The sequence below is a fragment of the Pelodiscus sinensis genome, chromosome 2 (genome assembly GCF_049634645.1).
Source record: "Pelodiscus sinensis isolate JC-2024 chromosome 2, ASM4963464v1, whole genome shotgun sequence".
NCBI lineage: Eukaryota > Metazoa > Chordata > Testudines > Trionychidae > Pelodiscus > Pelodiscus sinensis.
This window is the reverse complement of record NC_134712.1, coordinates 237,669,362-237,696,130: the sequence shown is the minus strand read 5'-3', so window position 1 is coordinate 237,696,130 and position 26,769 is coordinate 237,669,362. Positions and strand designations below refer to the sequence as shown.

General features: G+C 42.1%; 1 protein-coding gene across 10 annotated transcripts in view; it reads left to right on the top strand.

Moving 5' to 3' along the window:
* Positions 1 to 16,008, top strand: part of ZMYND11 (zinc finger MYND-type containing 11) — a 181,051-nt gene extending 165,043 nt beyond the window's left edge. For 8 of the 10 annotated variants that reach the window (XM_075922727.1, XM_075922724.1, XM_075922718.1 and 5 more), the window contains 5 exons: positions 3,755 to 3,962; positions 5,058 to 5,126; positions 7,072 to 7,344; positions 8,241 to 8,426; positions 13,666 to 16,008. In XM_075922727.1, the coding sequence (XP_075778842.1) occupies positions 3,755 to 3,962; positions 5,058 to 5,126; positions 7,072 to 7,344; positions 8,241 to 8,426; positions 13,666 to 13,788 (859 nt within the window). In that variant the 3' untranslated portion in view covers positions 13,789 to 16,008. The remainder of the gene's footprint in view (positions 1 to 3,754; positions 3,963 to 5,057; positions 5,127 to 7,071; positions 7,345 to 8,240; positions 8,427 to 13,665) is intronic. The other 2 variants (XM_075922726.1, XM_075922725.1) reach the window with 1 other exon arrangement.
* The last annotated feature ends 10,761 nt before the right edge of the window (positions 16,009 to 26,769 follow it).

Genomic DNA, 26,769 nt, shown 5'->3' with positions numbered 1-26,769 from the left:
CTAATTTGGCTACGACAAATCAGGAAAGAGATCTTGGAGTTATCGTGGTCAGTTCTCTGAAAACTTCCACATAGTGTGCAGTGGCGGTCAAAAAGGCAAATAGAATGCTAGGAATTATTAGGAAAGGGATAGAAAATAAGACCCAGAATATCTTACTGCCCCTGTATAAAACTATGGTACGCCCACATCTTGAATACTGTGTACAGATGTGGTCTCCTCACCTCAAAAAAGATATTTTGGCCTTGGAAAGGGTTGAGAAAAGGGCAACTAAAATGATTAGGGGTTTGGAACGGGTCCCATATGAGGAGAGGTTAAAGCGACTGGGACTTTTCAGTTTAGAAAAGAGGAGACTGAGGGGGGATATGATAGAGGTATATAAAATCATGAGTGGCGTGGAGAGGACCGATAAAAAAAAGTTATTTATTAGTTCCCTAAATAGAAGAACTAGAGGACACCAAATGAAATTAATGGGGAGCAGGTTTAAAACTAAGAAAACAAAGTTCTTCTTCACACAGCGCGTAGTCAACCTGTGGAACTCCTTGCCAGAGGAGGCTGTGAAGGCTAGGACTATAATAGAGTTTAAAGAGAAGCTAGATAATTTCATGGAGGTTAGGTCCATAAAAGGCTATTTGCCAGGGGATAAAATGGTGTCCTTGGCCTCTGTTTGTCAGAGGCTGGAGAGGGATGGCAGGAGACAAATCGCTTTATCATTGTCTTCGGTCCACCCTCTCTGGGGCACCTGGTGCTGGCCACTGTCGGTAGACAGGATACTGGGCTAGATGGACCTTTGGTCTGACCCAGTACGGCCGTTCTTATGTTCTTATGTTATGTTCTTTTTTTATTTTACCTTTTAAAACTACCCCCTTCCCACTAGCATTCACTATGTTAGGCGTTCCTTCAGACTTCTCGATGAAGACCAAAACAAAGAAGTCATTGAGCATCTCTGCCATTTCCAAGTTTCCTGTTACTGTTTCTCCCTCCTCACTGACCAGTGGGCCTACCCTCTCCTTGGTCTTCCTCTTGCTTCTAATATATTTGTAAAAAGTCTTCTTGTTTCCCTTTATTTCCGGTAGGTAGTTTGAGCTCATTCTGTGCCTTTGCCTTTCTAATCTTGCCCCTGCATTCCTGTGCTGTTTGCCTATATTAATCATTTGTAATTTCTCCTACTTTCCATTTTTTATGATGACTCCTTTTTTATTTTTATATCATGCAAGATCTCGTGGTTAAGCCAAGGAGGTCTTTTGCCATATTTTCTGTCTTTCCAACACATCAGAATAGCTTGCTTTTGGGCCCTTAACAATGTCCCTTTGAAAAACTGCCAACTCTCCTCAGTTGTTTTTCCCCTCAGTCTCGATTCCCATGGGACCTTACCTATCAGCTCTCTGAGCTTACCAAAATCCGCCTTCCTGAAATCCATTGTCTCTATTTTTCTGTTCTCCCTTCTACCCTTCCTTAGAATTGTGAACTCTATGATTTCATGATCACTTTCACCCAAGCTGCTTTCCACTTTCAAATTCTCAACTAGTTCCTCCCTATTTGTTAGGACCAAATCTAGAACAGCTTCCCCCCGGTAGCTTTTTCAAACTTCTGAAATAAAAAGTTGTCTCCAATGCAGTCCAAGAACTTATTGGATAGTCTGTGCCCCGCTGTGTATACCTTCTCTCCCTTTCCCGTGATTCACAAGGTAATTCTCAAAATCCACAGGGAGAAAACCCAGGTAATCCTGCTGACGTCAGCTTGGTTATGCCAGCACTGATACACATCATTCCTGGGGATGTCGGAGGAACCACCCATAGAGCTCCCTCTTTACCCAGACCTAATCTCACAGGATAATGGATGCCTATGGCACCCAGACTTTCTGTTCCTGCACCTCATGGCATGGAAGCTCCATGGTTGAATGCCATAGAACTCCAGTGTGCATTTCAGGTCCAAAAGATTCTCTTAGGCATAGGAAACCATCCACTAAAGCCACTTACTGGATAGAGTGGAAGAGATTCTCATATTGGTGTGCTGAGTACCAGGTTCCACCAACACGCACCTCTATCCCTTTCATCCTTGACTATCTCAGGAGCAGGAGTTAGCCATTACTTTGGTCAGAGTTCACCTCGTGGCTGTCTCAGCATTCCACCCTGGGGATGGTGGCCACTTTGTTTTTGTAAACTCATTGGTGGGGTGATGCATATCAGTGCATCATGAGGGAGACTGGAGACTTTTATAGCTGTTTTTTCCAACGCTGTTTATGTTGCTTTTTAACAGGGGCTATGTATATTTTCACTTGATTTATCTAGTAAATAGTAGACTAGAATATGTCTTAAAACAACTGTCTCCAGCCTCACCACAAGTGAATATTACGTGACTTCTTAACAAGGAGATTTTCACTCAAAGATTAAGTGAATAAGATCTCTTACTTGCATTTAAATCATGGAATGATTTATATTGAAATCATAAGTACCTTTGAAGCAACTTCATACCTAAGTAGAAAATCTTTTCATTTGTAGTTCTGGCATCAGGCTCACAGAACTTCTCACAAATGTTGTGTTAGCTTATTAAGTATTTGATGAAAAACACCTGAAACTCTACACATAAGCATATGTTGTAAAGAGGAAAATCCATCCACTGTAGTGTCATCCGCTTGTTATAGCAATGGACTTTAAGAAGGAAGGCAGATTCTCAGCTGGTGTAAATCAACATTACTCCATTGACTTCAGTGGAGTTATAAACATATACACCAGTTGAGGATCTAGCCTCGGGTATTTAACATACTAAAATATTCATGTCAATATTTAGATTGGTACTCGGATGATTGATTCGCTTTAATGTACCTTTCTATATCCTGTCAATGTCAAGAGTTATAATTTCTTACATTTTTATATACCCGTTACAGCATGATTTAAGCTGGGACTGTCAAAGGGGCATAAAGAAGCTATGCAGCCAGTTCCCATTGACTTTGACTGGGACCTGGCCATCTAACTCCCTGAAGCCCCATTGAAAATCTCAACCTTGGAAACTTGGGAACCTTTTAGATCTCTAAGTGACTGGCAGGAATCCAATCCAGAGCAGTGGAACAAAAAGTACTTACTGTCAGATGATTGTTCAATGATTTATACAAAAGGATCGAGTATTCTTGGTTCAAATCCTGATAGCTAGATGGATAGATGGATGTCCGAATCACAAATAATATCAACACAAGAAGCATGAATTTAGATTCAACAAAGATTCAACAAAGAGGCTAAGCACTGAAATGGAATAGAGAGTGAACACTTAGTCCTGATCTCTCCATGTCTTAATGAAGGGCACTGGCAAGGTAATGGAGGAAGGCTTGCATTGCAGCTGCCTGTGCTATACCTTTTTATGGCACATTAAATGACCTCCTCCCCACTTTTCAAGCCTCAGTGCCTACTATAAATGGCCTGATTTTTCAAACGTCTTAAATACCCATATGCCCCACTGAAGTCACTGGTAGTTGAAGATGCTCACCCTCTATGAAAAACAGGCCACTTTGAGTTAGTTGCCTAAATGCGTATTTTAAAATGTGGACTCTGTCTCTAGAGCTGCCTGCTCACCACTGCCATGGGAATTGAAGATGGGACATTTCAGAACTGAGTGTTGGGCTAACTGTGCTCCCATTGGAATTTATCAGGAGCACAGTTAGTCCAACACTAAATTCATTGGAACATGTCACCCTAAATTTTATTTTAAATCACTCTCTTCCCCTTTCAGCTTTCTGATTGTGTCTTTAAATTATATTTGAAAGGGCTTGGATCCCTTCAGAAAACATTCAAGACATCACAGTTAATATCCATCGGTTGCATGTGAAGCGTAGCATGGGCTGGAAAAAAGCATGTGATGAACTGGAACTGCACCAACGTTTCCTTCGTGATGGGAGATTCTGGAAGTCTAAGAATGAAGATAAAGGTGAAGAGGAGGCAGAGTCCAGTATCTCTTCCACCAGCAATGAGCAGGTGAGTTCTGTTGCAATGCTAGCATCTACTAATATTCACTAAATGACAGAAAGGTGACCTGCAATGCAGTTTGTTAAACGTTATTTTAAAGTCGTACCCTGTTTACTTCTTTAAGATGAGAATAGAATGCAGGTTACTTTTTTTAATACTTCAGAAATACCAGGAATATAAAGTTGTTATCTTCCCAGGTATTGCCGGATGACCTCTGTGAAATCTCCAGGCTGTTTATCAGGAACGCTAACACCTTCATTGAATAAGCAAAGGACTTTAAACTTTAAATAAGTGTTAATAAAATCAGTTTAAATTGTCCTACTAAAATCTCTCCTCCCCACAACTGCTCAACTTTCGCTCTATTGACTCATGTGATGTCACCATTTCACTAGTTCTTCAGACATAGGAACACAAACAGTGCCATACTGGAGTAGACCCCAAAGTCCTGCCCTTGATATTGAGTCTCAGATGCTCTAGAGGAAGGTATAAGAATGCCACCTATATACTGGCCTGTAATGATTAGAGATTAATTATAACTCTGATTAATCTCAGTATGTATATAAATATACAATTCCTTTTTTGAATCTTGCTAAATTCTTGACCAAAATTCCAAAGTTTATTTACACTTTGTGTGAAATCAGAGCATTTTGCAGCCTAGATAGGACCTGAATTTTTAATGAAAAACAAACCAAAAAGTGTTTGTTTTCCTAAAAATAAAAACCAGGAATCTTACATTCATCCCAGTGAATCCTGTTGCAGGTTGGAGTCTTGTTCCAAAATGAAGAACCCGTTTGAGCAGACCAATGAGAAATTACATAAATAGTATAAATTGAATAAATAATTGTTATTTGTTAGAAAATCAGTAAACTAACACTGGATTTTACTTACTCCACTGATCATTAGTTTTGAGGTCATTATCACTAATTCAAAAAATGTATCTGGCTTTACAGACACCTTGTTTTGGAAACGTATTTGCCTTTGTATGTTGCCTTTCACACTCGTGTATCTCACGCATTTCACAAAGAATGCTATTTATATTGGCAGCTGAGAACTAGTGTTTCCCAGCATTTGGAATTATTCAGTATTTTTTAATAATGTTGACAGCTGAAGGTTACTCAGGAACCAAGAGCAAAGAAAGGACGACGTAATCAAAGTGTGGAACCCAAAAAGGAAGTAAGTAGCTTCACATGATATGTCTGTCAGTTAAGCAAAACCCCCAAAAGAATACCACTCTCAAAATTACAATTGACATTCCTTATTTTCTGCCACATTTTATTTGTTTTATGCTACTAGCATTAAAGTATGAATGTCAGCGGCTATAACGAGATCTGGTTATCTTAAGGTTATATATTGGCACTCATCACCATGGTATTTGTTTAAGATCTTTTCTCATCACATGCTTAGCCACTAGCAATAGTCAGATGGCATCAATACAATTTAAAATTTCCATCACTAACAAGTCTTCATCCCACTAACAACAATATCTTTAGGAATGGCAAACTAAGTTACATTTTAATAATATATTACATTTTTAAAAACTATCAGAAGAACATTATTTAGGTTGCAAAGTCGAGGATGTGAGAGTTAGGAAATACCAGTTGTAAGGTTGCCCATAGACCCTTAATCCTGCCCCCTTGTATATTCAAGCTATGCACTGCAGGAGGCAGAGCAAATATAAAGTATGTGATTATGTAGTTCAAGATTATCATTCGACACACAATATCTGTTATTTCTTATTTGCATTCTTAATGATGTTTCTTTAATGTAGTTTGTATGTGAATTCTTAGGGGTTTTTTGGGGGGGGGGAATAGATTTTTAAAAAAAATCTGTCTTGTATGACTGTCAAAACACCCCCAGCTTATCTCATCAGCAGGGTTCAAACCTTGACACTCCAGCGCAGACTGCTACGAGTCCTTGAGCTGCAGAACTAACTACAGTAGCTGACAGCAGCAAAAGGCTGTCATCCCAGAATAGGGACCCTTTGTGGGTCCCAGAAAGGAATTCAGTTAGGACTCTAGTGCATGGGTTGTGATTGACAGTAGGTTAGGAACAGTGCCTATTCTCTAGGGTTAGACTGTTTTTCAGCTTTACAGTGTTTTCTGTCAAATGAATGCTGTATATTGCTGTATAATTCACTAATGGCCTAATGCAGGCTTCTGGGTTGGTGACCAGATAAGGACAGCTCTAAGAAATGAATCAGGCTGACATATTAAATAGCACTCGGTAGCAAAAGGGAATGTATGATCGACCTTTTAATGGGTATAATTTCTGTACTTGTCATTTAGGCAACCACAAAGCATAGCTCAAACAGTAGGCACTGTGGTATGTGATGGTTTGACATTGCAGAGAATTTGTTAATTATCCATTCTGCATAAGTGGTTATCAAAATAAAATAATCTTTTAGAGGAAACAAACCAATTTCTTGTGTGATTTTAAATAATTAAGTTTCTGGAGAAGAGGTGTTTAAGGCAATATTATGTCTATTCTAAAGAGCGTGGACAACTAATATTCTGTTACAAACTGTGATCAAAATTCAATGCTACAACTACTATAATTTCTTCCCTGGATAATTATGTAATTGCACAATGCTTTCATGGTCATCCATGTCTAGTTCTGTTATTATTAGAAACACTTGGCATCTTATTAGCTTTTCATTTCCTAGTGCTTTTGAAACAATTAGTTAATCCTCTTAGCAGCCATCTGAGGTAAGCAAAATCTTCTACAATGCCACAGTAGCCTGTTGGGCCCAATTTAGCTCTATGTCCACCAGGTTAAACTCAGGTTTAAGGCCCCACAGCTAGGATTCCTCCAAGAGTACACTGTAGTGAAGAGAGGATGCAGCCACCTCCTCATTAAGGGGTTTGTGTGAATGCAGTGTAATCCCAAAATGGGCAGTGCTAGCTGAGAAAGGGTCATGGCAAGGATGACATATTGAGATTCATCATGTCCTTTGGAATCTTGGCCTCAGACTAACGCTGCCAGCCCTCCACCACATCAGGGAACAGTGTGTGGCTAGTACAAGGGGGTGTTAACATTGCCAGCTATGGTGTATTCAGATCCTTCCTTTGGGATGCTATGAGTTATGTTCTGTTCTAGAAAGTTTGCTCTTTCTCCGTAGGAGCCAGAGCCTGAAACTGAAGCAGTAAGTTCAAGCCAGGAAATTCCCACAATGCCTCAGCCCATTGAGAAGGTTTCAGTCTCAACACAGACCAAGAAGTTAAGTGCCTCCTCTCCAAAAATGATGCATCGGAGCACCCAGACCAATAATGATGGAGTTTGTCAGAATATGTGCCATGACAAATACACCAAAATCTTTAATGACTTCAAAGACAGAATGAAGGCTGATCACAAGAGAGAGACAGAGAGAGTTGTACGAGAAGCAGTGGAAAAGGTAGCAGTGACTGGAAGTAACCCAAACTCTGCATCTGTAGTGTGGGGAAGGAGGAGATTATCTTCTGTCATCCATTTTTAAGAAAATGGGGAAAATCCTTTTCTAAAGTTCAACTTTCAAAAGACACTCTGTAAAAATAGCATTGGTTATTGAATTGTAATGAAGCCATATCAAATGTGCTTAGTTTTTTCAGTAAAGTTGGGGGCGTTTTTTAGCGTCTATCCTGAAAATGCAACCTGCCATCTGAAAAGTAAGCTATCTTCATTCATTCATTCATTCATTCATTCATTCATATTGACCCCAGTAACACTTTTCCAGCTCATTTGATTCTAAATTATGCCTTCAGTCTTGACCTGTGCAGTTTTATGAAGTGGGGTTTTATAAACGTTTCTGATTGGCTCTTTAAGTGAAACTGAGTAAATAACTCTGTCAGTTATTCCATCTTGAGCATTAAACAGTTTGGGTCAGACTGAATATTTGTTACCCTCCGAATTCTTCCATTGATTTGTTCATACTTAGTGAAGTTTCTTTGCATGGGTTTTGTCCAATCTGCTCTTACTGTAAAACTGTAAAAAATAAAAAAATCCCTTTTAAACTAAACACATCTGATGTAGAGTCATTGACACAATGCCCATGGAATCTTATGATGCTGTCTTTACAGAGTTGCCTTGCAAAGTAGAAGTACTGTAATGTTTTGGTTGTGATCTGTGTATTGTATGCTAAATTACTGGGATGAGTTTTTTATTTGTTTTTAAACAGTAGAATTTTCTGCATTTCCCAAGAAAGAAAATTTGACTTTGTTTGACCTCCCTCTATAACAATAATGATATTTAAAGGTAGCCGAAGAATACATATGCACACTGACTTTCTTTATTGACTTGCTTCCCTTATGCCAGCTGCGTACAGAGATGGAGGAGGACAAAAGGCAGGCGGTAAATAAAGCTGTAGCCAACATGCAAGGAGAGATGGACAGAAAGTGTAAGCAGGTAAAGGAGAAGTGCAAAGAAGAGTTTGTAGAAGAAATTAAGAAACTAGCAGGTCAGCACAAGCAACTGATTTCCCAGACCAAGAAGAAGCAATGGGTAAGTGTCAGCATTTAATACCAGAAAATAACTGAAAATGTTTGGTACAGGCCACAGGGTGGCTACGTCTACACTGGCCCCTTTTCCGGAAGGGGCATGTAAATTTCACTAGTCGTCGTAGGGAAATGCGCGGGGGATTTAAATATCCCCCGCGGCATTTAATTAAAAATGTCCGCCGCTTTTTTCCGGCTTTTAAAAAAGCCGGAAAAGAGCGTCTAGACTGGCCCCGATCCTCCGGAAAAAGTGCCCTTTTCCGGAGGCTCTTATTCTTTGAAGTAAGAATAAGAGCCTCCGGAAAAGGGCACTTTTTCCGGAGGATCGGGGCCAGTCTAGACGCTCTTTTCCGGCTTTTTTAAAAGCCGGAAAAAAGCGGCGGACATTTTTATTTAAATGCCGCGGGGGATATTTAAATCCCCCGCGCATTTCCCTACGACGACTAGTGAAATTTACATGCCCCTTCCGGAAAAGGGGCCAGTGTAGACGTAGCCGGTGTGTTTTCTCCAGTACCATTAACCGTTCTGTTATCCCTGTGCTGTCACTATGGGGTCATCCTACTCTCTCCCCCTCCTGTCTTCTTCCTTTACATTCTCCCTCTACTTTTCCTTGCCACCCTAACTGCCAAAACTCTATTTCATGCTGTGGTCATCTCTCATCTTGTAATACTAACTTCACCCTCTCCTGCCCATAAAAATGTCCCTGCCAAAACAATCCTTTTTTCCCTGTTGCTATAATCATGTCCTTTTGAGCCATTTACTGCCTCCGTATTATGTTATGTATGCATTACATTCAGAGTTACTGGTGTGCTTTCCAAGCCCTGTGTGAAGCAGCCATTTGCATAGCTGTAACTAAGTTTAACTAACTTGTCTCCATTTCAAGTGTGGCATTCGGTTTTTGGTAGAAAACTATTATAATAAAAGTTCTTTGGCATTAGATCTACTACACACTTCTGTGTAGATCTTGCTACATATGTATGGCTTAGACATGTTTCACTGCCTTACCACAAGGTGTCACTGTCATGTTGCAGACTTAATGAATGCCAGCACTTAGCCATCACTTCCTTCCAGCTAGCTCTATGTCAAGCCAGGATCAATGATTTTTTCTTTCCACTGACAGTGGTTGTTTGTTTATACTCAAAATCACTAGTTCTGTCTGTTTTTGTAGTTTGAAAATAGTCTGTAAAAAGCAAACTAAAAAAAAAAATAACACTTAGAAGAGAGAAAGAAAACACTGAATGGGGACAATTGGACCCTTCCTAAGTATAACAATCAATTCCTATTTAAAACCATCAATGTCAAACACAGCTCCCAAAGAATTCTCTATTGTTCTATCAGTATAGAGCTTTTATCTATTGATGGAGTGTGGTTTAGTCTCTAATGGGAATGTAGCCTCAGTACGTGAGAGCCCAGAGAATTATGTAGCTGTATAGTTGTCCTGCACTGGTAGAATTTATGATACATGCACACTTTCACTCCTGCTGTCCTTATTACAACTGGGAATCCTTATAGTTTACTCTGATTTATTTGTCATGTTTGATAATTGTATTCAAAAGAAAGTGTTAATTGATGCATTGGTACCCATTCTATTGCATCTTCTAGACATGTACACACACCACCCCTCCAGTTAGATGATGTTATTCTTTTTGGTGCCAGAGAACACTCTCCGCAATCCCACACAAATCCAAAGATCTGGGAGTAGGTCCGTCAAACTCTACCTTCAGTGAATTATTCATACAGACAAGTCTTGTCTCACATCTTTAGGATGAGACTTTGTTGTAGCCTGATAAACCTGGCTGCTAATGTTCAACCTCAAACTGTTGGAAATGGTCCAAATATGCAACCCTAGTAAAATGATTTTTTTCTCCAGTAGTAACAGCAACAGACACGTAAATGCAATACTACTATTATAATAATGACACCTTCTCAGTGACATGACACATATAATCAGCATATACCAAATGAGAATTAGTGGCTTTGCTTCTTAATTAGAGCCAGAGTCCTCTGTTTTTATGATGTATAGTCCAAAGACAGGGAAAGCTTTTATTATTAATTATACATTTATACTTCATTTATATAGCAAGACCACAATTAAGATAAGAGGCAATTGTGCTACGGGTCTATAAACACATAGGAAGATATGGTCTGAGGCTCAAAGAGCTTACAGTCAGTATAAATTAACACAATTTTCACTCATTTACACTACTGGAGAATTTAGCTCTAGTACCAGCTGCAAAATCTGGATAACAGTAGGAAATGAGGAGGTGGAAACTAAGGTCAATAGTCATGAGATTACATAGTGTAATAATCTAGAAAAATCAGACCATTGTGCACTTCTTGTTTTAATGTTGTCTGTGTATATTTTTCTGTTTTAACCTTTCCCTAGTTCGTTCTCTCTCTCTCTCTCTCTCTCTCTCTCTCTCTCTCTCACACACACACACACACACACACACACACACACACACACACACACACACACACACACACACACGTGGATACAGCATTTGAAATGCTGCCTATTCCTACATGCCAGTTTCTATTATTACGGGAATAAATATTCTTCACGAAATATATGGTATGACCTGAAACACAGCTATTTACGATATGCCTAGAAAACAAACACATTCAAAGTTAAATGCTCCTCCTTTGTGGGTATCTGCACATAGAATGAGATAGGATTAATCTGAGACTTATAGAAACCACCTGCAAGGCCACATCTAACACGCTGGAGATCAATCTTCTGGCATTCGATTTAGCTCATCTAGCAAAGACCCATTAAATTGAATGCTGAGGGCGCCCCCAGTTGGTGCCAGTACTCCTTGCAGTTGCGAGGAGTAAGGGAAGCCAACAGAAGCATTTGCTCCCCTCGACCTCCCACTGTGAAGACAACATCAAGCTCGCCTTAAGGTAAGTCAGCGCCAGCTATGTTATTTACATAGCTGGAGTTGCAGATCTTTAACCAACCTTCCGTTGGTTAAAGACCTGGCCTGAAAGGAGTGGCAAGCTTTCCATCCATTGGTCTGAGTTGTCCCCCTCCATTTTACCTTTATTTTACCTCCTAGCAAGCAAATGTGAACCTTGTCTCTCGCTGACTCCTGTGCTGTGTATAATGTAGAGACATGCATCTTTTCAGCTGACGTTCCTTATGGCTCAGAGAACCTCCTGGAGAGCCAGCTGTATGAAATTCAGGAATATGTCTCTCCAGAGGATATTTGTTTGAAAATGCTGTTACAGATAAACACTCTATAGCTGAGTTATGAAACTAAAACTTACGCAGTCTATATATTGGTGATGTAAATATATGGTTGTTCCAGTCTATTAAGTTTGTTGCCAGGATAATCCTTCATCATATTAAAAAATATTGTAACCACCCAGGACCTAAAAGAAGATAGGAAGTTTTATGAAAAATTAAATCCTGATTCTTTGATATGGTGCCTGCATGCATAGAACGTACTGTATTCCTCCTCTCACTCTCTGTCATACAACAGACATCTCAGCCTAGACTTAAAAATTGTTCCCTTGAATTTTGAGAGAGTGAGTGCCCAACTTGGGCCTGATTTTCCAAGTTACTGAAGTGCTCAGATACTATAATGAGGGGGCTATGTATAAATCTTGTTAACAGATCCAGTCCCAGTCTCGTCAACCGAGTTATTTTCCTGTTAGTTTTCACCTCTCTTGCACTACATTAAAATAGTACAAGCAGCACTGCTGTGACACTCAGGTAGAAAGAAATTAAAGGTACAAGATTCTAAATAGTCACCTATTCAGAACTAAATCCTTTGAATTCTGAAGTTCTGTTGAACCTTCTTGAAGGGCCCAGGCAGGAAATCTTGAATGTCTGGGTGTTATTGCTGAATAAACTGAATTTATTATCACTATGTTGCGTAGCAGAAATTCCCTATTCTTATTAAAAAAAAGGCCTTCAGCCTGAGCTGAGGGTAAAGAAGCCTGAGCTCAGGAATGGAGCAGCAGACCATTGGTGATCACAGCATTTCATTATATCGTTCTACAGGGTCAGTATGGCTGATGCAGAATTTAGGGTGCTAATAATGGTGATTTTGTCATAATTAATGAAGATGTCTATCACACCTCAATATCTATGCATTGTAGCTGTCTTCCTGGAGTTTGAAAACTAATGGGGATTTCATTTTCTCCAATGTCCCTAGCTTCTGTCTGTGTTAGAGTAGATCACTTGATGGTTACCTCTTCTTTTCTTCTGTTCACTCCTTCTGAAGCACCTGGCATTGGCCACTGGTGGAAGACAGGATACTGGGCTAGATGGATCTTTGATCTGACCCAGTATGGCCGTTCTTAGGTAATTTGAGTTCTCCATGTCAGTCATCGCCACTATTCTAGTCCTGGGCCCTTTATTCAAAACTATTGTCTCCATTGGTTGCAACCAAATAACAGGCAAAGAAATCACTTTTTCCTTCTGATTTATGACATAACTATTGATACCCATCGAGAAGAGACCCCCATTCCCTCAGACTTCAGATACTAACTGCAAGATTTGCAAAAGATCTTAGTTCCTATTAAGGCATCTTAGGCCATGTCTACACTAACGAGCTTATAATGGCCCTGCTACTTGGGTACAGTTTTGCCACTGTAGAATCACTCGTGTAACCGCCCTGTACTGAGAGGAAAGAGCTCTCCTCTCCACATTTATTGCTGTTCATTTGAAATGGTAGCACTCTCCACACTGGCACTTCCAGTATAACTAATGTTTCTCAGAGAGATGTTTTTTCACAGCACTGAACAGCATAAATTATCCCGACAAAAGTGCTAGAATAGTCATAACTTAAGGGAAGTGGCCAAATTTTCAGAGCCTCTCAACACCCAGTCACATAATTCTTAAAAGGAGAGTATGGTGGACTCTCCATTGTTCTCAGTAAGAGCTTCTAGTTGCTAAGCACCATTGAAAATGGTGCCTACTTTGTTTAGGTACCTAAACTTTTTGGAAAAATTAAGCTCTACATAGTCAGGCAATGAGTTGTAAGTGTAGGCTAACCCTGTTACTTTGCAGCTAGGGAAGCCTTCCTCAGGGGATCTGCTGAAAGTAAGAGCAGTCTTTACCTAGCAGGGATGAGAAATTCCCGCTGCATGTGGCTGCCTAAGTAAAAGAGGAATATTCTAGTCTGTGCTGAAGCAAGCAACAGAAAACAAAAGAGCAGGTGAGAAACCATTTGTATTTGTGAGGGTTGATCCTCCGAGTGATAGTAATCCCATACCTTTTGTTCTCTCTGCAGTGCTACAACTGTGAAGAGGAGGCTATGTACCACTGCTGCTGGAATACTTCCTACTGTTCCATCAAGTGTCAGCAGGAACACTGGCATGCTGAACACAAACGTACCTGTCGCAGAAAAAGATGAAAGATTTAATCCTCCCCTAGAAAACCACCCCGATGATTGCTATTCTCAGACACAGCGGTTTTTGTTTCCAAGAAGCCAAAATTGTTTTGAATTTGCTTCCCATTTTGCACCAGCCTTTAAACAATTTTCTTAAAGAAATTTTGCACAGTAGTTCCAATCTTCTGTTCAATGCTCCTCCAAAATTTTGTGAGCCTATTGAATTTGACATCAGTTGGAGCAGGTTACTTTAAATAATTTTAAATAGAAGATTTGTTGCATTTTAAAACTTTTTAGGTTTTACAAAGATTTTAATCTTTAAAAGCAACAGTTTTAAAAAAGAAAAACTACATGAGCTTAATGATATGAATACTTAAAAGTAAGATCTGAATGTAAGAACTATAGAACTGTTTCAGAAAAAAAGCATACTACCTTGATGTAACATTTATTTCCTAACCTTGGTGAGCTGGTTTTGTTCAGCGTAATTTTACTGTTTAAAGGCATTATCTATTGGTTATACCAGTGGGTATATGATTGAATTTAGGGAACAGGGTTGACACAGCAGGTGCTAGTCCTGCCTATTTTTTCTTAAATGTTTCCCTATTGTGTTTTTTTCATTATTTCTTTTCAATATATAACTTTTATAACAAAATATTAGCTTTGATCTTGTAGTTTCAAATCACAGGGGACTGGGGTAATTTTTGCTGAGCTGGATCTTAGAGAAAAATGAATATTTAAATTTTCAAGTTTGCACATTTCATCCTTGTCCTAACATGAGTGCTTGTAACAAGAAAAAGAAAAGCCAAAAAACTACCTTTATTCATATGTGGAATTATAGATGAGGCATAAAAAATCTTTAATGCTTCCCCCTCACCTGCAAGCCCCCCAATTCAAGGTCATTTGACAGCCTATTATCTGGTGTCACCTATTCCATTGCAACTTAATAATAAAAGGAAAAAAATAGCACTTAAGTTTCACAGAAGCCGTTATGTTTGTAGTAATGGGTCATTGCCTATTAATGAGCTCCATCACTGTACTCAGAATGAAGAATAATGCATGTTAATTTTCTTGTACTAAAGATGCCGTGATTTGTAAAAAGTCTGTATTTTGCGGAATGTCTGGATTAAGAAGCATTACCAATAGGAATGGATCGATAGTTGAAAAATGATTTTTTTTGTTTTGTTTTATATATAGTTATATGAATTGCATACACATTCAGAGTCAATTTTTTAAATAGTTGTAAAGCTTACTTAAACAGCTTTTCTTTTAAAGTGTCTCACCATTTAGTTTCTTTTAAAGATTGGTCTTAGACTGAGTCAAATGCCCATTAATCATCCTAGCTATTTTTTGAGATGTTAGAGGAATAATTTGTAAATATTTATTTAGATCTTTGATATTTATTGAAAGCAATTACATGATGGAAAGATGGAAGCGGAAGAATCAGAAGGAAAGCCTTTCAAAAAAGTTTTCTTTAAGATTTGCCAGGGTCAGAGTAAAGATTCAAGTATAACTAAGTCTTCTGTGAACTGCCATTGAAATCCTGGTCTTTTTTATTTACAGTGGTGATACAAGTTAATTGATTTGATACTGCCAATTAATGCCCAATGTGTTGCAGAAACTACATGTTAAGTTGATTGGAAACAATAGTAACTAGTTGGTAACTTGAATTACCACAAACTGTTATTTCCTGATAACCGTGTAATTAACGTTGGTCGCCTCTGTGTTGTGACTGTAAAACACATCACAACTAAAAATTAACCTTGTTCAATTACTTTACGAGTTCCAAAACTTCGATCCACCCCTATGAAAGCAAGTTATTGTGGAAATATTTTTGGTGTAAAATCATTCCAGAATATGTAATATTTAACTGATAGCTGCATGAAAGTAAGATTCGTGTTACTTTGGCTTTTTTGTCTCTGTTGACACGGTTGCACATTTCCAAGTTACTACAGCGTGAAAACTGTGTGTTAAAAAAAAAATTAAAAATTGTGGCCTGGTTTTGTATAAGTTTTAGGTAAAATTACCATTGATTGTTTTAGGAATCATGATTTAAAAATTAATTTTTCTGCAAATCATAAAGCTATATTAAAGTGTTGAGCTTAGCCACTATGCACATTGTAATTATTCATTGTGGCTGTCCAGTTCTATGATGCATTCTGGCATTTTGTAAGCTGCTCTGACTAGCAATATATAGAGTCATTTAATGTGTTAACATTGGTTAATAAATGTATTTAAAAAAACTCACTGATCTATGAAAATGTCCATGTTAATTCTGGCCTTTCGTATTCAAGTCCATAGGAAATATACACTTTAGCTTAATACTTTATTAAAGCTATATCTAAAAATAACACTTAGCCACTAAAAAAACCCTCCTTTGAATTATTTGTATTTTATAGTAACATAGGCTGTAGTTTTTTTAATAGGGGACCGTGGTTTCAGTGGTCTGATTATTAATTATAGTGATTTTTCAGAAGTGCTATTTCTGAATATTCTCTCCCTATATTAGCAAAGGAAATCCCTCCATTTGGATAAAAAATATTTTAAGATTCAATATAAATACAGTTTGGTATCCGTACCATGTGTGACTGGAAAAATCACTATTTAAGGTTGCAAGATAGGATCTATGTAGGAATCAAAGTAATTTCTGCCATCAGTATGTGTCTGTTTGCCACCCTATGTCTTATATCAAGTAACCAAATTCTAGAGGTCCAGGTGTCAATGACTTCATTGTTAGTAACTAAGGGTGTCTACACAGCACCCTAAACTTGAAATAAGATATGTGTATCTTACTTCGATTCTATTTCAAAATGGCTTATTTTGAAATTTGGCATGTCTACACAGTGCCAAATTTTGAAATAACGCACTATTTCGAGACATCTCTTAATACTTGTGAAACAAGGATTACAGGGATGCCGAGATAGTGCGACCGTTAATTAAAAAATATTTTGAAATAAGAGGCAGCTCTTAAGATGCGGCGTAGCTATTTCAGGATACCTCTGGTATCCCTCCGGTACCTTTGGTATCCGGAAATAGATGTGCAGTATAGATGTATCCTAAATGAATACCAGAAACCAAAATATTCTATAGAGAAACAATACCACACTTCCTTTCTGTCCATTACTAGATATTATATACACACCATGCTCATTTCTAAAGATCATCTCAGATACAATTTTACATAGGAAAGTACCCCTCAACCATCTCCCAGATTTGTGAATCACTTTTTTTGTACTGTTCAATCACAAACTTGAAGCACACCTCAACATGTGACTTGGACAAGCCATGTCTAACATGGCCAGAAGAGTACAGACCAATAGTAACAGTCATCTTGTATATGAATACTGAGCAGGAATTATTTAGAGAAGTAGTTTTCAACCTTTTTCATTTACAGAACCCTAAAACATTTTTGAGCAGAGCTGAAATCATAGACATAGTCTGCGGCCCCTCAGGGGTCTGCCAACCACAGGTTGAAAATCACTGATTTAGTGCAAAGATGTTAGTACTGTAGTATAATTTAAAACTGGATACTCTGGTTTGTACCTGCCATGGGTAGGCAGGAATCACAGGTTTATTACTTTCTCTTTGGTGTTTCCTGTTACTGAGCCACATCCACCTCTGTGCTCTCTCCCACCATCCATTCATTTGTTCCTTAATTTTGGTGTGGTTACCCACCTACTAAGACTAGGAAAAGTCTAGCAGCAAACTCTTGAGCTAATGAACCTCCTGGGAGGAGCATCCGGGACACATGAACATCTATATGTTGGACAAGAGGTTTGGCACTTGAGCACACTACAGACTACAATCAGGGCATGCTAATCTGTTTAGAGGAGTCAGGTGAGTGTTTTGTTCCTGCCAATGACCACTAATGAAGCTGGAGGAACAATGGGAAAATTGGTGGGATAATTTAAAATCAGTTCACCCGTGGCTGTATTCACACACCTTAAATAGTCATGGCTATTCATGTGGTCAAATTTTACTTTCTGATGCCCATGGACAATAAACTAAGTTTGCATGCTCAAGTATTCCCATTTTATATAGGCTTGGACACTACTTACTAATACAGTAGAGGTTCATGGCTCCCAAACTGTTCTGCAAAGCCATGGCTTACAGGCACAGAACTTTGGCTCCTGTAGTTGCCTCTTTCTCCAAGAGCAATTTAAAGAAACACATACATGTTTGAATGCAGTAAGAGAACATTTTCACACACCCATACAACCTTTACAGTATGCTAGGGTATATCAAGGAGTGATGATTTGGCAGTTTAGTCCAGGAAGAAAATGGTTTACACAGTTCTAAAATTCCTCTAATCCTTTATAATCCTTTATAGCTGCACAGTGGGGCCCAGTGCTGAATATCAGCTGGAGATCCCCAACTTCTCTGCTCCAAGAGGAAGGAGGCTCCAGGCAGAGGGGAAGGGTCCTGTTTCAGGGGGTGGGAAGCCATGAGGAGAAGGCGTTAGTGTGATCTCAGTCCACACTATCTCCTGTCCTAGGGAGCTTCCCACTCTAATTTGTTGGCTTTCACCCCAGCATGCAGGCAGGGCCCTCCGAAAGCAATACAATGTTACGCACTATCCCTGGACAGTTTGTGTGCGTATTTGAGAGGGGATCATGATGACTGTGGTGACTGACTTGCTACGCAACACAGAACCTCACCCACCCCTGCTGGTAGCAGGCCTATAATTTCTGATTGAGTTACTGAAGAAGTCCTCCAAGCTTGATTTAAAGACTTCAATTTACAGAGAATTCACCATGTACAATAAAACTCCAATTGTCCGGCATCCAGTAGTCCAGCACTCCCGATAGTCTGGCACCAACGGAAACCCGGAAGTGCTCCAGCCAGCCGGACAATTGGAGCTGCTGTGAGCCCCATGGGCGCTCGCGGCTGGGAAAGGGAAAGAGAGAAGAGAGGAAGGGAATTATACCCCTGTGACGGGTCCACGCGCAGCTGCAAGAGCTAAGTCCCCGAACTTGCCCCGTTCCGGCTGCGTTCAGCCCCGTGCTGCCGTCGAGAGTTTCCGGGAGGGGAGCGGGTTCCCCACCCCCCCAGACTTCAGTAGTTATCGCCAAGCAGGGGGGTGAGGGGCGGCACTGTGGGACCAACTCAGCAGGGGACCAACCGCCGTTTCCCCAAGTCCACCACTGCTGCTGCTGAAAATGACGAGCGGCGGACTTGGGAAGCGGTGGAGCAGAGCAGCTGAGGTGCTGCCAGGTTGGTCCCGCAGCGCCGCCCCTCACCCTCTGGCTCAGCGATAACTACTGCAGTCTGGGGGATAGGGAGCCCACTCCCCTCCTGGAAACGCTTGGTGGCTGTGCGGGGCTTCCCCCACCTTCCTGCAAAATGGCGGAGGGTTCGCCCCTCGCCGCGCCGTTCCCCGTCCACCCCCCGGACGCAGTGCGGGTCCCAGCAGACCCGTCACAGCGCCCCGCAAGAGTACCTCCCGATACTCAGGCATATCCGATAATCCGGCACCACCTAGGTCCCACAGGTGCCAGATTCTTGGATGTCTACTGGATTTTAGTTCAAGCCAGCCAGTGCCCTGTGGACATGCTGCAGTGGAAGATGAAAAAAAACCTGATGCTTTCTGCAAGCCTGGGGTGGTGGGAAATTCCCTCCCAATCCTAAATAGGACACTTAGAGAGACGCTGACCAGCTTTTCCTTCTATGCTTATACCTGGGAACACATACTCCACCTAGTGTCCCATCTCTGGCTGTTGGAGATGTCTGTTAATGCCGTCATTGAAACCATCATAAACAACCTCCTCACACCATCCTTCCATAAACTTATCGAGCAAAGTCTGGAAACAGATTAGGCTTTAGCCCCCTGCTACTCTCCTTGTTAGAGGTGGGTGGGCCCAAGTGCACAGGCTCATGGGGTGTCACTTCCAGCAGCTCAGCTGTTGCTCAACTGTCACTTCCAACAGCACCAGGGGAGCGGGAGCTTTGGCCGCTGACACAGATTCTAGCTGGACTGTCAGTAGGAGCCCCAGCTGCTGTCCCTGCTGTGTGAGAGACAGAGGGAAACCTGAGCTGTTGCAGCTGCTTTTCTGGCAGGCCAGGACCTCCTTTCTGGCATTGTTTCTCTTAACACCTCGGGAGCACTCTCTCCTGGCAGATTTAGTTACTGAGAGGCCTCTCCCATTTGGACCTGATCATGCTGTAAGGTGACGTACTCCCCACCCCACCCACCAGGAAACTGTGAGGGTCCCTGCTGACCTTCACACTCTGCATAACTCCCTGGAAGAGACAAGTCCCTGGTAGGAAAGTGAGGCTTGGGCCTCCACATCCAGTCCCCATAGGAGCCTGAGTTCTCAGAAGATTGCCAGGGACACAAAATATCCACACTGTGCCTCCTATGTCATGTCTGGTGTTGCCTCATGGCACATGTGCTGTCAGGGCTTCCTGGGCCATCACGTACCCCTGTGAGTGCCCTTTCTGGTGTTGGAAGGGCACTAAGATCCTGGTGGTATGTCCTGTTTCCCCCTCCCATCCCAACCAAAGGGACCAGGAGTCCACTGCAGAAAGGAGCCAGCCAGAGACTAGCCATTAGAAGCAGAAACAGCCAATACGGGACCCTCTGGATGATGATAGTCCCTGCTGTTCTGTGCCCTGGGCTGATGGGCTGTTTGTGCTAATCATCTGCTTCCCTCACAAACCCATTGCCGCCTCTTCACTCTGCATTTGGGCCTCCTCCAGGGCCTGAACCTCACCCCCTTCTCTTCCTGTTTAGCTGAGCTCCCCCTAATCAGTACACCCAAGCCGCCACTGGTCCTTCTTCCTAAACATTGCTTGCTCCACCCCTTGTTCACACTGCTTGTGCCTTACACCCCTTCTCCAGCCTGTGCTGCCTGTGTATTGTTTAACCAATATTCTCTTTTTAATCCCCCTTTTATTTCCCCGTCTGTGTCCATCTATGGTCTTACAATTAGACTGTAAGCTCTTTGGGGCTGGGGCCAGCTTTTCATTCTATCCTTGTACAACACCTGACACCAGTGGTGGACAACCTGTGGCCCACTGGGGTTCCACCTGTGGCCCACGCACTTCCTTTCTGCCTCTCGTGCACTGGGGCACTGGATCCCCACACTTCCTATGCCGGCTGTTCAAGTTTGGGGAGCGGAGGAGGAGCAGGGATGGAGCGCAAATCAGAGGATTCATGGTGCTCCAAAAGTGCTGGGGAGGAGAGAGTAGGAAGTGTGGGGCTACAGAGCCCCAGTGCAAGAGAGGCACTTGGGGGGAGGGGGCAGACAGGGGTGCGTGGCCACACGTGGAACCCTAGTGGGCTGCAGGTTGCCCACTAGAATCATGCAGCCCCCCAATACAAAGAAGGGCCACTCATGAGGCCCACTCACTAGTCTTGGTTGCCTGTTGCTGCCTAACACCATGGGACAATCATACAAATACAGTAACTCCTCACTCAACATTGTAGTTACATTCCTGAAAAAATGTGACACGTAAAATGATGTTAAGTGAATCCAATTTCCCCATAAGAATTAATGTAAATGTGGGGGTTAGATTCCAGGGAATTTTTTTCACCAATCACAAGACATTACATACATCACTAGTATACGTGTTAAATAAGTTTAAAATGTTTCATACTATACTCACCAATGATGATTTTTGAAGCTTTGTAGAGGCAAAGCGTGAAGCTTGATTGAAGCGGGATGTTAGGGGGTCGGGGTGTGGGCCCATGTACCTCTGTATCTGCCCATCGCTTCTGCTGGGGAGTGGGGTTGGGGGCCTGCCCAGCTGGCACACCACACAGGCAGGCAGAGTGGGGTGAGCCAAACAACTTTATAATGGAACATTGCGTGACTTTAAATGAGCATGTTCTCTAATCAATCAGCCACATAAGAATGAAACAATGTTAACCAGGACGACTTTAAGCGAGGAGGTACCTGCAATAAACAATAACAGGAATGTGAAGCTCACGTCTGGCTGCAGCCTCTTTCCTCTGCTCTTTGTTCTGGGTGGGAGAGAAGGACAATACACATCCTCCCACCATACCTTTTCATGACCAAAAGCTGTAATATACTTCCTGGAATACACTGATTCCCCCACCTTCCACCCTACATACTGAGGGTCCCTTGACATGATCTAGCCCTTCATTAATTATTAATTGTATTATTATTGCTATATTTGAAATGGGAAGGAATCTGAGATTTTGCAGTCTGTGGCCTTTAGGTGGAGTAAGATGTACAGCTCTTGGCTTGTTTGCTTTTCTAGCTCCTAGATGACTGAATATATGAAGTATGTTTGGGATTTGCTACTGACAGTTATGTGCTACTCAGCCAGCTTTAGCTTCATTGAGTGAGCGCACATATGTGAGATCTACATATCCTTTCCAACCGCCATACTAAATCAAATTAAAAGGGGTGAGCATAAACCCCAGCAACACTCTTGCTACATTGTTTTTAGTAAGGAAGCTTGGTAATAAGGGGAGAAAGTGTCTACCAGTGCTGAAAGAAGCCTAATGTTTCCAATGGTTTTTTCAGGGAGGTAGTTTAAGGTTAAAATGGCTCAGGCTGTTAAAAAAACCCAACTACCTTGAAGTGCTAAAAAGCCTGAAAAATACTTACATTTTAAACCAATCAATTTCCAGATGACTATAGAATCAAAAATAGCTCTAACTCTCCATTAAAAAAGAAAAAAAAAATCTTAGAGAGTGAAGTGTTTTAAACAGAATGAAGACTAAATTAACTAATAAATCTGTTAAGTCTTTAAAGTGCCACCGGACTCCTCATTGTTTTGCTCTTCTGCTATTGCTGGGTTTTGCCTGCCAGCAGGACTTCAGCAACTCCAAGGTTTCTTTAAGCTGTTGGCACAACATGCAAAGAATGTTTAAGGAATTACAAAGAGAAATGAATCAAAAACAGAACCTGCTTTGCTGATAATTTTCACATTAAAAAGACAAATAATTGAAGGTCATACAGACGCATATTTTCTCTCCATTACATCCACGAATTCCATTTTAAAAGGGCAAGATAGGTACAATGTTTACTTCCAAAAATGTGGGCCTGACTCTGCTTTCCAACTCCTGCAAATCAGGAAGAACTCTGTTGAAGTGAAACAAATTAATGTAAAGCAGCCAGGAGAACAGAATCAGCTCCAGAGATGGTCCTAAAAATAATCTAGAACTCCATATACAGATGATACCATGTGAAGCTGTTTCTATGGTGCTTGGAGAAGGTCTGTTACAACAGAATGCAATGTATTAACAAAGCCAATGGCACAGCGCCTCAGCTTTTTGACATACTTTTCTAATGCAGACAAGCCTTTAGGAGTAAATATTTACAGCAGATGAGCATATGTTTTAGGTAGAAAAGTAACACTATTAATTAAGGCTATTACCAGGCAATGCACCTTAGTTGCAGACTAGGTTTCCCTATTGTGCACAGCTTCTGACAACTGACCTTGCAAAAATTTAAAAATTCTGCACACATTGTAAAATTATGCAAATTTCTGCAAATTTTATTTGTCAACATAAAACCACATAATCACACTAATTTCACAATAAATATTTTGGTAGTTTATTTGAAAACACGTGTCAGCAAATATGTCTAACAAATTCCCCCAGGAGTAGAGCTTTAAAGACACCCCAATGACAACCCCCATTCCTGTTTCTGTGCCCACTTTCCCCACCCCCTGCACAAACCCAGCTCGGGTGGGGGGGGGTTGGGGGAGGACAGCAGCCCAGCCCAAGTTTCCCCCCCCCCCATACTCCCTCTCCCCACAACCCGGCTACAAGGATCCCTCTTGCCCAGCTGCTCTACCCGAGGTGTCCCACAACAAAAGCCTGGTCTGCTGGGGGGGGGAAGGAGGCGCACTAGCTGCGCCCCCTCCCCCCCAGCAGACCAGGGAGACCCGAGCAAAACCGCACAGGTGGAGGGACCCCGCTGCCCGTGCAGCTTTGCTCCTTTGCCCCTGAGCAAAGCCGCACAGGCGGTGTGATGCTGCCTGTGCAGCTTTGCTTCTGTCTCCCTGGTCTTCTGGGGGGGTCCAGCAAAGCCGCTGGACCCCCCCAGCAGACCAGGGACACCCGAGCAAAGCCACCGCCTGGGCAGCTTTGCTCGTTTGCCCAGGAGCAAAGCCGCCCAGGCAGTGGGACCCCGTCGCCTGGGCGGCTTTGCTTCTGTCTCCCTGGTCTGCTGGGGGGGGTCCAGCAAAGCCGCTGGACCCACCCAGCAGACCAGGGACATCCGAGCAAAGCCGCCGCCTGGGCAGCTTTGCTCGTTTGCCCGGGAGCAAAGCCGCCCAGGCATTGGGACTCCCGCCGCCTGGGCGGCTTTGCTCCTGTCCCCCTGGTCTGCCTCCAGTGACGATACCGGAACTCTCTGCTGCCTTGTGCTGGCATTGCTAGGGACGTTCTGCCTACCGGCCTCTTTTCTTGTAAAATAGTTTGTTTGTAGTTCATAATTATAATGGTTCCTTAGTAGTTTTAGAGTGACTTAGAATTAGATAATTGGTCCCAACCAGGACTTTGTCTTGGCATGGGGCATCCCCAGTTTTAAGCCACGTGATCTGTAAGCATCCTATGGCCCTCAGTGGTCCTTGCAGCAGCTGCCTGAGGTGTCTGGGAGGAGGACGCATAAGCGACAACTGATGCATTTGTAAGTCATTTAAACCCAGGATGAAGAGGGAGCGGGGCGTTTGTCTCGGAGTGCTCCTGATGGAGTCAGTGTTAACTCTGGCAATGGAGCAGAGGCCCAACTTGGCCTCCAAGCACTGGGCACTGGTGCAGAGTGCCTAACCGACACCCTCTGCCAGCTAGCACTGGTCTCACGCCCTGGCCCTATCCAAGAAACTTGCAAGGAGAAAATCTCCCACTTCCCGTAAGTGAAAGGGAAGGACCAGAGGAGAGGCAAGACCTATGTTGGGCAACTCCACTCTGTCAGGGAGCTGTGTGCAGTTATTTGGGATGGGTTCAGGATTTACTGCCGAGGTGTCCTCACAGGTCTCTGGCTCCACTGATGATAACCAGAAGGCTGCGTGTGTGTGTGCTCTTTGATGTGTGCTGTGTTGACTTGTGCACTTAGTCTCCACAGCAGACCCCAAGAGAGCCCCCAGAGACCACAAATCAGATAAGGATCAAAGGTGCCAGGCCAGGTTTATTGTTAAGTGAAGTACAGTAATAATTGTCCGTAGACCATGCTGAACCACTATGCTTATGTACCCCATAAGAATGGAATGACGCCATCAGTGGGAAATTTCCACTGCCCCCTAGGTCATACAAAGACTGTCCCCCAAAGACACCATTTTATATACAGGTACAAACAAATCATCACACATCACTGCTGAGGTATCAGATTGCCATCCTCTGACATTGTCAGGTTACCATCCTGTACCTCGTGGTTTGATTAGATTATCTCTATCCATCATGTTGTCATTTTAGACCTTTTCCTGAACGTGGGTCTGTATCTGTGAGGAGTGGGTACCAAGGTCTTTTTTAATGAGCTAGTGGTACCATGTGCTTTCAACTTATGACCAGTACCAATTACTGTTCTACACCTGCACCTACTACCAATTAGTGTTTTGCACTCTCAGGCTTGTTCATGCCAAATTCTGAGAGCTGGGGCCTGCCTCTTGCTCACAGCTTAGCTTTGCTTTGTGTTAGCCATGTATTGTCTATTGTTAGCTAGGCCTCAGGCCTCAGTCCAGGCTTGTGCTAGATTGGCTTATGTTTTAGGACTTCATCTTACTACACTGGGCACCAAGTCAAGTCAAGCAATCTAGCCCACCCCAAGACAGACCTACTACACTGGACAACAGTGAGGGCCTTTGTCTGATAGCTGTCCCAAAGCCCTGCAGGCAGCCCAGGATATCCTCATCCTACTGGTGCTGCCTACACTGGCCTTCACAGCTCCCCAATGTAAGGGGAAACCCGCTTTGGGACCTCTCTCCAGGGTCCTGTCTCTGTGGCATCAATCTCCATCCCAAGGAATGTCCCCACCAGTGTTCACCTGGGTGAAACTGTCACCCCTCATAGACAGGGACAGACCCCAGGAGCGTTCTCTGGTCCCCAGTTCCAGGACACTGACAGCAACATTCAGATCTGGTACAGATCTGTGGAGGCACAAACCCACCTGCAAGAGCAGCAGCACCAACCCTTCATCTCCTGCTCACCTCAGCACTGATCCCTCAGCTGTGACGGTAGCCATTTCTCTCTCTCCAATGGCAGCAGTCGCCAAGACGGTTTTACTGATCGGGGGAATCTTCTGGGGACACTCTAGTTCTTGAGCCCCTCCAAGGACCTGGTACAGCTCGGACAGCTTGAGGAGTCTAACACTGCTGATATGCCCAATGCCATTGGTCATTGGGCTGCCATACAGGGACCATCCCAATCTGAGCTTTCTGTCTCAAGGCTCAGTTGTCAGCACCACTCAGCGATGGGTCACTGAACCTGCTTCCTGGTTGTTGGGATATGTAAAAATTAATCGGGGTCTGAAATTGCTCTACATTAGTGGTTCAGGGGTCAACATTACCCTTTCAACATGCATTTTCCTTTTGTAGTTTGGGAAGAGTCCTGTCAAAACCGGTATTATCCTTTCTGATGTATAAACATGTTCTTTCGCTTCATTCTTGTAGTCTAAGAAACCAGATAAGTATGGAGTTGCTTTATTTTGTTATGTCTCTTGCTTTTCCTCGTTGGCTCTGTATAACACATCTTAAGGGTCAAATTCCTTGTAATTGCTGTAATCTGTTGATTTAGGAAGTTTGTAGTATAGAAAAGTGTTGATTTTATTAGAAATTATGTAAATATTAATTAGGGGTGGGTATAATTGTAATAATCATTTGCTTATTAATATTCATTTTATGGGTGGTAACATTACTAAATAAGGTTTTATGAAAAGTAGTGATAGACGTGTATTAACATATTAAAATAGATAAAAGGATATGAGTAATGCCAATTTGTTGACACTCAGACACTGTGTTGAATGGCTGAGGTAAACATGCATGGACAATAAAGTAGTTCCGTTTACCCCATCCACTCCTGGGTCACCTGTTTCT